At 61.5% G+C, this 12,025-nt stretch overlaps 1 protein-coding gene across 1 annotated transcript; it reads right to left on the bottom strand.

The window, feature by feature from the left end:
* Positions 1 to 5,638: 5,638 nt before the first annotated feature.
* On the bottom strand, positions 5,639 to 8,769 carry LOC125619736. Its single transcript, XM_048813422.1, has 3 exons — positions 8,749 to 8,769; positions 6,004 to 6,467; positions 5,639 to 5,885 (listed from the first exon to the last, which is right to left on the bottom strand). Exons 1-3 carry the CDS (start codon positions 8,767 to 8,769, stop codon positions 5,648 to 5,650), a joined length of 723 nt encoding a protein of 240 aa, XP_048669379.1. The 3' UTR covers positions 5,639 to 5,647.
* Positions 8,770 to 12,025: the final 3,256 nt, after the last annotated feature.

Below are 12,025 nucleotides of genomic sequence, written 5' to 3' on the forward strand. Positions count from 1 at the left end.
AGGTCCAGGAAGGCGCAGGAAGGTCCAGGAAGGCGAAGGAAGGTCCAGGAAGGTGCAGGAAGGTCCAGGAAGGTGCAGGAAGGTCCAGGAAGGCCCAGGAAGTCTCTGGAATGTCCAAAAAGTCTCAGGAAGGCCCAGGAAGGCTCAGAAAGGCTGGGACAGGTGCAAGAGTCAAAGTGCAGATGACTGGGAACAACTGACAGACTCCCCATCTTCTGCTGTCTTCCTGGGGGCCAAACTATCCCTCTTGTTACCGAGGGCCTGTACAGTGGAGGCTCTGTCCACAGGCTGCGTGGGCCTTGCCATCCCTAGATGTTGGAAGGACAAAGTAACACTGCCCATGGCCCTGTGTAATGACAGTGGCACCAGGAGACAGTCTTTGTGGCTGTGGTGACAGAGGGGACCCAAGCGGCTGCTGCCTTATGCAGCCACCAGTTGTCCCCAGGTTGCAGGCACCGCTGGTGAAGGCCGGCTCCAGAGCCTCATGCCCTCGGCTGTGGTTTGGATCTTAAGGCCAGCGTGGTAAAGACTGGTCCCCCTGGGTGCCACTGGGAGGCAGTGGGCCTTTGCTGGGAGGCCTGGGGTCCCTCGGGCATGCTCTTCAAGAGGAGCGAGGGACCCCGTCTCCTCTCCCACTCTGCCTCTCCGTGTCCCATCCAGGCCTCAGGCAGAGGCTTTGCCACCATGTGCCTCCAGGGAGCCCTTCAGAGCCCACAGCTCTGCACACCTTCCCTCTCTATAGCCAAGCGCTCATACCTGCTGTGGTGACAGAAAGCCCACTCTCACGCCACCAGAGCCCAAGCCTCAGCCGCCCCACGGCACCTGTGGGTGACAGCCGAGTGACAGGCAAAGCCAGGTCATCGGGGGCCAATGCGTTTGACCTCAAGTTACATCTTCTGTTCTGTGTGTCCTTCCTTACCTAAAGCACTGTGGTGACGTGGGCATTTGGGAAAACGTGTTGGTCATCTCTCTGCCGGGCCTCAGCTGCTGGCCCCAGCCACGGCCAGCTCTGCCCCACTGAGGACAGTGCTACCCACTATGATCCTCACTCAGGTTGGGCCTGGAAGGGGCTGCAGTGTGACAGGCCACCTCCTGCCGTTACATCGTATCGTGTCACACGTCATCTCAGGTCCTGTCACAATCTCTGCAGCTACTGTCAATCAACACTCCTCACAGCACGTCTGTCCACGTTGGCGCATCAGTGGTGCAAGTCAATGGCACGCGCTTCTCTCTGCAGCGGCTCCTGGACAACACTGACTGGTGATAGCTGGACCCTCCTGTCACCATTGTCCCCAGAGCTGGGGAGGACATGGTGCGGGGAAGCTTGTCAGAGCAGGTTCTTTCCCGTGTTACCTTCCTCTCTTTACCCTGGACGTGTGCTTGGCTGACCCAATGGCCCTGTGTCCCCCTACTTCATCCCTTGAGCTGCATAAGAGTCAGGGTGCCCACCTGACCTGAGGACCAGGACCAGGGCCTGACAGCAAGAAAAAAACCTTCTCCTTGGGTCCCTGAGAAGCAGGAGTGGTCATCTGAATCTTAGGTCCCTGGTCTTCTTGGGGGAAGGCCTGAAAGTGTAAACCAAGAACTGGAAGATCCTGGGGTGGGGTGGGGGGCAGTTAAAACCCCTCGGCTCAGGTGAGAGCCCTGGGCTCCCCGTGGTCAGCAGGTGGTGCTGCTCCGGACCCCCGAGGTGGGTCTCCAGCCCACCCCTGGGCAGCCCGGCCTCTGAATCAGACATTTCCTCCTGCAGGGACTTCCTTGCCTGGGCCGCTCAACCCACATCCGCCTCATGCAGCCGACTGGGTGACGGGTGCCCCAAGTTCAAGGCCAGTCGCCTCGACACCCAGAGACCCAGATGGAGATGGAGGGGGAGGGGAGGGGGCCACCAGGAAGCTGGGTCTCCTCCGTGAGCTTTCCAAGGGTGAGTCTAAAATATAGTCAGAGAAAGAAATCAAAACAGGAAATTTCCTTGCAGATTCTGCCTTTGCCAGGGAGGGAGCGTAGTGGACCTAGCCGGCGCCCCGGCCTTGGTGGCAGCTGCAGGGTAATTAATGTCTGGCGGTGGCTAGGATTACTGAGGACTATATTTAGGATTTCAATTTAAACATCGTTCGCCTGCAATGTTTTTGAATTTGTTTTCTGGGCACTGGTGGATTTACAAGGGCTCAGAGTCCCGCAGCCCGACTGCCGTCTGTGGGAGGGAAGGAGTGATTTCCGCTGTCCCTGGCCATGGCTGAGCGGGCGGGAGGCTGGTCCTGCATTCTGCTCCTCCAGACCTGTATGTCCCAGGAGCTCTGGAGTCTGGAAGGACCTTCCTCGCCTAAGTGTCCCTCCTGTCCTGTCTGTGGGTTGAGAGGTGCCCGACGCCTCCATGTTTTTATCTAGGTTGTGAAATGTCCCTGGAGACCAGGCTCAAAATGTCCCGCCCCTACCACCCGCTGCAGCCACTCCTTCCCACTGAGGCTGCCAGACACAGAGAAAACAAGCCCAGACGGCCGGGGTGCCCGGGCAAACTTGGATTTTACAGGAATGACAACATTCCTCGTCCCACGTGGAGGGCCTGCCTGAGCACCTGGTCTTCCCAGCCGAGCCGCCCCGAGGCTTGTCCCCGCTCTGCGACCACTGTCCCCGTGGAAGAGGTGGCTGCAGAACCCCTTGGGCAGTGTCCTTTGTGGACTTCTTGAGCATGAGAGAGTCCAGGACCAGGGACAGCCTCGGAGGGGACATTGCCGCCCACACTGAGCAGCCATGGCACGGACACTGGCCGCTGGCTTTGGAACTGCTGCCCTGGGCCAGCCTTGTGCCGCACTGCCACTGGCTGTGACCCAGCATCTGGTGGGCGCTGCCCGCTGTGGAATCGGCGTTGGCCTAGCCGCAGGGGAAGACAGGCGGCTGGTCTGCTGAGTCCCCAAGTGTGTGGGCTGCATTCTGCCACCGCCCAAATGAGCCAGGGGACAGATCCTCCTGAGCCTGGGGAGGGGGTGCAGCCCTGCAGACCCCGACCTGGCTGTAGGAGAATCCAGGCAGAGGGGCCGGCAGACCCCTGGGACACCCACCATGGGAGGCTTGCCCACGGGACCCCCGCCCACAGCATCCCCACCTATGGGACCCCCACTCACCCACCTGCAGATGGCACGAGGTGGCTTTCCACTCCTGAGATTGTGGCAGTTGCCACAGCAGCAATACGAAGCCCTGCACGTGCTCTGTGGGCTCTTAGAGCAGGACGAGGCCTCAGAAGCCACGTGGACACCACCCCAGTGCAATAGACTCCCCGTCTGTCAGGAGGCTTCTGTCCCTGGAACAGAAGGGACAGGCCCAAGGTCCGTTACCCTCTGGAACTTGGGGACACCGTGAGCAGCGGAGGATTTGACCAGAGGACCTGGACCTGGCATAGGACACTCAGTGGAAGATGGCAGCTGGACTCACAGAGTCCCTGAGAAGCGGTTCGTCTGTGAATCACCTCCAGGCCCAAGGAGCTTGCTCTCCTGTGAGATGACCAGCCTGAAACCTGTCCCCACACGGCACGTAGGATCCTGGGATGTCAAGAGAACACGGTGACAGGCCTGGCTTTGTCACAGGCTCACATTGTGGACAGGCTGGGGGATGGGAGGCCCCTCTCGTCTCGGGCCTCAGTTTCCCCATTGCGGCTTCGTGGCTCTGAACCTAGCAGGGCCGCCCACTCAGTGTTGATCTCATGGGTGATCATTTTTCCTCGGGATTACACATTTTTGAATAAAAATGAAATAAGGCCTTCAGAATAACTGATGAAATACTTCTTGACCTCACATTAATCTGCCTCATCCAAGGCAGAAGAATGAATCAGGGAGATTAAAGACGGGGCCCGGAGCGCAGCCATCGGCCGGCGGCCCGCAGGGATGGGAGGGGAGGGCAGCCTGCGGGCATCTGTGTGCCCTGATGTGAGCACGTTACGCTGGAGCGTGTGTGAGTTCACAAGAACACCCACCAGCGGGCTGGCCCTCTGCTTGCACACGCTGTCCTCGTCACGGTCCTGCTCACCCAGGAGGGCCACCCTCCCGGCACCCACCTGGCCGCCTGACCCGGTCCTACTGCAGATCCGTCCTCTAGGAGGAAGCTCTAACTTGGGACGTGGAGGTCGCCATCTTGGGGGGGACGAGCAGGAGGGAGGAAGGAAACCAGGTGGGGACCGGAAGCCACCCTAGGGACCCCGCACTGCTCTGCTCCCAGCCTCTCAACCGCTCAGCCCCAGGGGCCTGGGCCACAGGAGCCAGGGACGAAGGGGACAGACCCCTGGGGAAGGAGGGCAGCCCGGCTCGCTCTCAAGAGGCTGCTGGGCACCGGGCGGGTACTGGGTGGAGTGGAGCCTCTTCCTCAGTGTCAGGCCGCCCTGCTCGGGGGCTCTGGGCCACCTGCCAGCGAGTCCTCCCTGACCTAAGCAAGGCTCCTGCTTTCCACAGCTGTCCCCGCCCAGGGTGGTCCGAACCCGGGGTCCTCTGGGCATGTGACACTTCACCAGGTTCTCAGGCCCAGAGCGCATGGTGGCAGTGGTGACATGAACACAGGTGTCCCCTGGCAGAAGAGCACCCCTACCTATGTCCACAGGGCAGCAGCCTGGTGTCACCCTCGGGGTCACCTGACCAGACGTGTGCTCGGGGCCCCAGCACAGGAACTCAGGAGCTCCTTCCTTCCTACCAGTCCCAGCTGTGCACGGCAGGGGGCGGAGGGCCCAGCTGTGGCCCTCCAGAGACCTGAGAGGGGGCCAAGGACTGGGACGGTGGACGCTGGACCTCCAAGCACATGGCAGAGACCCTGCCGGCCCTGGTCCTTCCCACGCTCACCCCTCGGGGCTCAGAGAAACGCCTTCCTGGCTGCTGCCCAGGGCCCTCGGGGGCTCTGGCTGATCCTCCCGAAGGTGTAGTCAGAACTCAGCACCCTCCCTCTGTGGGGTTCCAGATTGGGGGGAGCACGGCGCCAGCCCCCTTCCCTCCTGAGGTCCAGCCCTGACTGACCACGTGTGTCACTTTGGTGATACATGAGGGACTGGCTCAGCGTGCAGTAGAGGGCCACACCTGTGCTCTTCAGTGCCAGAGTTTGGGTCTTCAGGCCCTGGGGTGCCTCTGACCACAGCCACCTTGGACTTAATCGTCCCCACTGAGCCCGTGTCTGTCCTTAGGACAGGTGGGGGTTGGAAGCCTCCTGCTGGCCCCCAGTCAATGGATCCATCAGCTCCCCCAGGCCCTCCCCCAGGAGAGGACGTGGTCACTTCTATCAGAAGCCCTGAGGAGGAGCAAGCCTGGCACCCCCAGCACAGAGGCCAGGGAGGCCACAGGGAGGGCAAGGGAGACTGCGGGTGAGCGGGCTGGCCAGGACCCAGCAGGCCCAGGGAAGGGACCACCGTGCCACCTGTCCCGTGATGCTCCTCCAGCCTCCCCGGCACCGCCTGCCCCCTTCTGCATCTGGGTCACGTATTTATTCACACGGAAAGTGTCTCCCCAGCCAGCTGTGACAGTTGGCCCGTCTCGTTATCTGATAGGTACATGACATTGGAAAGTCCCCTACGTTATAGGTTTCTTAAAATGTCACAGCTGTCTTTACTTCATCTATTTATTGGCGAGCTCATTAACCATGCACAAGCTGATTATCATAAGTGGTAGCTTTATGGTCGACTCTAAGATTCACCAATTTCCCAGACTCTTGGGAGTGAAGGCCTGGGAGAGACCAGCCTGGGAGAGACCAGCCTGGGAGTGGCCGGCCTGGGAGTGGCCGGCCTGGGCGGTCTGTGGAGCCTCGGGTGGAATCGCGGCTCCTGTCCTTCCTGTGGGGCTCCTGTTTGCTTCTTCTGTCCTTCCTCAGGGTGGGGCTCAGATCTGGGCCAGTGCCTTTGGGCTGGCGGGTGACGATGACACCTGCCAGCCAGGACAGTGAGGGCCAGGGGGGTTGGGGCCAGGCCTCATTGCACGTCCTCTGTGGCCCTGCACTGCGGCCCCGCCCACCTGCATGGACTGGTGTTGAGGAGGAGCTTACCCTTCGAGCCCCAGGCTCCCTGCAGCCACCGAGGCTGGGGACGGACAGCTGCCGGCCAGCACTGTCTTCCGGGCTGGGTCCTGGGGAGGGTTCAGCTTCTCCCTGCCCTCCCCGTGCACGGCCTCCTGCCACCCCAGGCACCCAGGGCATTGTGACTGGAGCTTATTGTTCCTTCGAAGAGAGGGAGACCTGAGGCCCAGGTCACTGAGGGACTCTAAGGTCCCAGGTCTCTGGAAAGCAGCAGCCACAGGACCAGAGCTCACCACATGACCCCGGGCAGTCAGGGGCCTCTCCTGCTCGGCCCTGCTGGCTGCACCAGCTGGGGAGAGCCACCCGCGTGGCCTGGCCTGGGTCTCCTCACTGACAATGTCCACGGGGAAGCCGGCCTCCGAGGTCACTGCCAGGCGGTAAGAGGCACTGCGGCTCCGTTCCTCTTTCTGTGGAGGGCTCCCGCAGCCGCTTCTCTGGCTCCTTGCCTACCTGTCCCTGCCGTCCTTGAGCAGCTGGTGGCTCAGTGGGGCCCAGTGCACGGCCAGGCCCCGCGTCTCCTCCTGCCACCGCCTCTCTCCGGCTTCCCTCCCATCGGAGCTGGGCTGAGCCGAGCCAGGAACCGAGGACAAGCCGAGGGTGGGCTGGGGACCCTCGCGTGTGGCATGGCGTGCAGGTCTCTGCAGCCGTGACCACGGGGCTGCACTGCCCCCCAAGGGCTCCTGACGACCCTCAGCTCAAGCGCCGCTGGCCGGAGTGGGTTAGCGCACACTGACAGCTCATTAGCCTCCGCCCACTCGCACTGACGTCTCCCGCGGTCGGCCCTGGTTCTCAGCCTCCAGGGCTGTGGCCACAGCGAAGCCCTCTGCCCAGGGCTTGACCCTTCCTGCCAGGGCTCCAGAAACGCACACGGTGATCCACGGTGACCTCACCCCAAACCCCAGAACCACCTCAGCCTGCAGTCAGGGCCCCTCACCTGGGAAGGTCCGGCTGGGCGCCGTGGTCCTCGCTGCTGGAGAGTTGCAGCAGGGATTGCTCCAGGCCCGAGTGTCCAACACCAGCCTGGACAACGCAGTGAGCCCCGTCTCAAAGCAAGAAGATGCCCAGGTCAGAGTCTGAGGCCGGCTCCGTGGGTGAGAAGGGAGACCCTGTGTCGGGGAGGTGAAGGGCACAGCAGATGTGGGGGCCGGTGGGACAAATCGGCTCCACCTGTGGGCACTGTCTAGGGGTCCCCCAATGCCAGTCAAGGACGTGGACTTGGTCCTGGCTCCAAGGGAGCCTTGAAGACTTCAGAGCAGGAAATGGCCTGGTCCAGGTTGGGCAGTAGCTGGCCACTAAGCCACGTGGACAGGACTTTCTGAAAGGTGGGCCTGAGAGACAGAGACCTGAGGTCCCTGAGCTCCAGGGGAGGTGACATGGACAGCGGCCATGAGCATGGGGTGCCTGGGAGGAGCCGGTGGGCAGGGTGTCAGGGGAAGGGGTGTACTATTGTCCACACTGGTCCCCACTGCTGAGGGGTGTACTGTCATGAACCCGGTCCACACTGTTGAGGAGTGTACTGCCGTCCACACTCGTCCACACTGGTGAGGGGTGTACTGCCGTCCACATTGGTCCACCCTGGTGGTCCCTTCTCACCCTAGACACTGCATTCCAAGGGGAAGGATGGCCAGTGAGTGCCAGCAGCAGGGCAGGCCGTCACCCACCTCCCAGGCGGGCTGTGAGTGCCGCTTGGCGCCCCAGGGAAGGGGACCCAGTGAGTTAGGATGGGACCACAGAGACTCTAGTGGAGGGAGCCTGGCCTCTTGAGGACGAGGGTTACCAGGAGGCTGTGGAGGCCTCCAGAGGCCTGAGGGCAACTCGCCTGGGAGTGGGCGTGCAGCTGGTGAGCTGTTGGACTCAGCAGGGCAGGAGGGCCGCAGCGTGACCACCTGGGAGAGCGTGCGGGCAGGCTGGGCCCCGCCAGGCTGTGAGCTGGGGGCCTCCTCCGCGGCTGCTCCAGCTCCACTTGCAGGCTCTGTCCCACGCGCTGTGCAGCCAGGTCTATGTGGCACGCCCCCGTCCTTGGGCCCTCAGGACCCCTGTGTGCTGCCGACGGGTGTCAGAGGTGACGGTCCCCGCCAGCACACCCACAAGCCGTGGGTGGCACCTAATCAAGGCTGTCTAGGTTTGAAACCCCCTGTGTCAAGGTGATAAGATGGAGATGCCCCGACCCCCAGCGCTAGCCCCGGCGTCCATGGGGGTGTGGGAAAGGCCAGCAGAGCCGGGCACTGTTTCCTGGGAAGGAGCAGCACAGGCGCCTCCCCCAGCCCCCCATCGCACCAGGTTCTCACCTCTTAATAGACGGGCTATTTTTATGCAGGCTGCCGACACCTCTGCAGTGCTCCACTCCTCCTGCTGAGAACAGGGAGAGGCTACACATGCTCCTCAGCACCACGGGGCCGGCAGGCACGTGTGGGAAGAAGGAAGCCCAGGGGCGGCCAGTAGGGGATGGGCTCAGGCTGTCCTGTGGCCCTGACGATTGATGCTGATGTTCTAGGGTTTGAGGGGCCCCGGGGTGATGGTTCCCTAGCTCTGGGGGGACAGAGGTGAGGAGTCACCCCTGGCTCTGAGACAGGTGTACCGGGGAATGGCCTCAAGATTTCCTCTCTGCTTCCAGGTCCAGGCCAGACAAGCTCTTGACCCCAGCCCAGCCCCGAGAGCCGGCCCAAGGGTCTGCGCACAGCCACAGGTGGCCCACCAAGCCCTCGGTGTCCTCACACTGCTGGTCTTGCTGGACATGTTGCCCAATGCTCCAGGGGTACTTTGTGGCCTGAGCCACCAGGTGAGCAGCCTGTCCCTGGAAACATGGGGACAGCCACTGTCACTCTCTGCAGATATGGTGAAGGGCTTCTGAGTCTCATGTGGGATGGAGGGTGGCGTGGAGACAGCAGGGGAGGGGCACACAGCCCACACCCCAAGTCGCTCCTGCCCTAAATGGCTTACGAAGAAAGCCCCACCTCCTCCTCTGCCCCTGTGCCCCCAGCCTGGCACTCAGCAAGGGCCCTACGTGGGGTGTCCTCTGGGCTGTGTGTTACGCCATGGTGGGCACTTCACAGCCACAGAGACTGCTTTAGGCCAGGCCACAGAGGGTGGCCAGAGTGGCCGTAACCCAGCCAGCAGTTCTGCCAGCCCAGCCCAGGGAGGGCCGGGGAGAGAGGGGAGTCACCTAGGGCTCGGAACCCCTCCACCTGGCAGGACTGTGTGCATCTCACTGGCAGAACTGGCCCCTGTGACCACCCCCACCCGGGCTGAAGTGGCCCCTGTCCTCTCGTGTGGACCCTGAGAGAGCAGAGCAGAGCCTCCAGGAGCCTGCCTCGGCCACGGAGTAATGACCCGAACGCTGGCTGACTCCAGGGGCGTCTGTCCTTGGCACGTGCACCAGAGGGCTTTGTATGCTTCAATTAAGTCTCCATTCGGGGCAGCACTCAAAGGCGCTTCTGAGCGCAGGGGCAGGCTGTTGCGCTAGGTGGCTGGTGGGTGGTGGCTTCCTGGAGAGACTGCAGTGCGACCCAGGGGTGATGGATGGATCTGGGAGAGCCCTGCTGACCCCTGGCCGGGGGAAGGAATGAGGCTGTAATGATGAATGACTCTGGGAGGCTGTTTAATTTCCCACGACCACCTGCCCCTCCGCGCCCGTCATTTTCTGTGCTCCGTCCATCCATCAAGGGAACATGCGGCCAGAAGCGCCTGGCTTTGTTGTTGGGGACCTTGTGCTGGGAGTGGGGCAGGTGCCCTCTCAGAAGCAGAGACGGGAGTTTAGCAAAACAGGAAGAAACCCGCAGCCAGACAGCGGCATCTGCGCTGGGGTGGCCCGTGCAGCCGGGAGGAGCAGGCTCCTCTGCTGGTGTCCGGGGGCAGCTGTGCTCCGTCCAGGTGGGCTCGCTGCACAGACCGTCCCCCTGCTCAGGCCCAGCTCTACCAGGACGGGTCTAGACCCACCCGGCAGACTGTTGGCTCCTTGCTGGCCTGTTCCTCTGCGTAACCAGAAAGGGACAAGGTGTCAGTCCCCTCACCCCCAACAGGAGGCCTGCATCTGTGTGTGCTCAGATGGGGGCTGCTGTCTTCGTTGCTGGCAGAGAGCAGCCGGGAGAGCAGGAGGACGTCCCACACGTCAGTGACACAGCTGTGGGGACCAGTGCCTCCTCCCATCTGCCCACCCCCCTTGGTCCCAGGCCCCTTCTCTGAGGGCCTTCGATGCCTGTCCTGGTGAGGGCTGGTCATCCCAGGCAGGGCCCGTCCTGGGCCTTCCCAGGCCATGCCACTAAACTTAATGTCCCCAGATGATTCATCCAGCAGCTGGCTTCAGCCTCCCTCTCCTCCGAGGTGTCGATCGCCAGCCTTTAAAAATAGCTGTATTGTTTTCTCCTAATTATAAAGTCATACGCACTCACTGTCACACAGCTCAGAGAAGTCAACAAGTATAACAGAGAACCCTAGCCCGCACGAGGCTCCCTGGCCCCTTCCTGTGCAGAGCGGGCACCTGTGTCCTGCAGGCACTGTCGTGACCAGCTGCTCCCCACGCAGAGCTCTGCGGATGCCCACCAAGTGCCCTGCCGGGTGGTCGCTTTCCTGGACGCACCAAGTTACCGCAGAGAACTGCTTTTCACAGGGGCCGGACATGGCCTTGGTGGAGCAGGGAACCCTGAGCTTCCGTTTCTGGTCTGGAAACATGGGCCATCGGCCGCCTCTGCCGCAGGGAGTTGTGCGTGGGCTTCGGGAGACAAAGCTCTCTGGTGGAGGGTTCACCTCAGACCTGTGCCCAGCCACTATCCTGGGTGACGCCCACTTGCGCCCTGTGATCCCACTGCGCAAACGTGCTGGGGCGGCTGCAGCCCGCTCTGTGCAGCAGGGCTGCTGGGGCGTGTGCCACCTCCCTCACATCAACAGCCAGCAATGAGCCTCTTGCTGGTACCTGTTCCCCAATCTCAGTCAGATCGCTTCCTAGAAGGATTCCTGGGTCCTTGCTCATAGATTGTTCAGGAAACGGATCCAAGAATGGCCATGTGGCTCTTGGAAACCTTAGCTCAGTGCTGCAATTTGCAGACACTCGGCCCAGGGAGGATGGGGCTGGCCGGGGGCACTGGACAGGGGAGCCCAGCCTCTCATGGACCACACAGCCTCGTGAGCTGCAGGGCTCATAACCCAGCAACACTGGCAACGGAGCTGCTGTCACCCTAGCTGTTCCTGGAAACTGGAGTCTAAGTTGCCCAGTCCCAGGTGGTGGGCGAGGCCCAGGGAGAGAAGCCCTTGGCAGAGGGTGTGGGACTTCCTGAAGCCCAGGGCCTCAGCTGCTTGTCTGGCCCTGGCCCATCTGTTCCTCTGTCCAGGACAAAGGAGTGGCTCTCCTGGCTGAGCAGAAAGATGGGCTGGCCTGACTCTGGAAATAGGGACTGACTGTCACAAGGTCCAGGCTGCCCCCGGGGGAGGACTTGCTGTGCTCTTTGTACCCTGAGCTGATTAAGATCAAAGGGAAACTCTTGGCTGCCGCAGTCTGGCTGGGCACAGAATCACGAGCCACCACACACCTTGTAGATTCAAACAGCAACTCTTTATTCCCGAACTCACACCAGCCGTCTACAATCACGTTCTGGGGAAATCCACGTTCTCTGCCCAAATCCACCCCCACTGGGCTTCTGTCTCCCAAAAAATACTGTCTGAATCCCGTGAGAACTCAAGGGGAACTCAGGCAGCAGGATACGCCCTATTCCCAGCAGGAATAACCTTAAACCTTAAACCTGGAACCTAAACCGGGAACGCCCTAAACCCGGATCCGCCCTGGTCCTTGAGCAAGGTCACCTAACTGCAATGTCACTGCAAAATGTCCTATTTCCACGAGTCCTTCCACTAAGCAACATGGGGTACGCTGGCAAGGAAATTGTCATACCTACTTGGCTAATGGCTCCCAGCATCTCCCCCCTTCTGATTAACTAAACAACAAGCAATGTGGCTTAAGGACCGTGCCTGGTAGGTTGTCCAATTCAACATATGGTTCTTA

The sequence above is a fragment of the Marmota marmota genome, unplaced genomic scaffold (genome assembly GCF_001458135.2).
Source record: "Marmota marmota marmota unplaced genomic scaffold, marMar, whole genome shotgun sequence".
Lineage (NCBI taxonomy): Eukaryota > Metazoa > Chordata > Mammalia > Rodentia > Sciuridae > Marmota > Marmota marmota.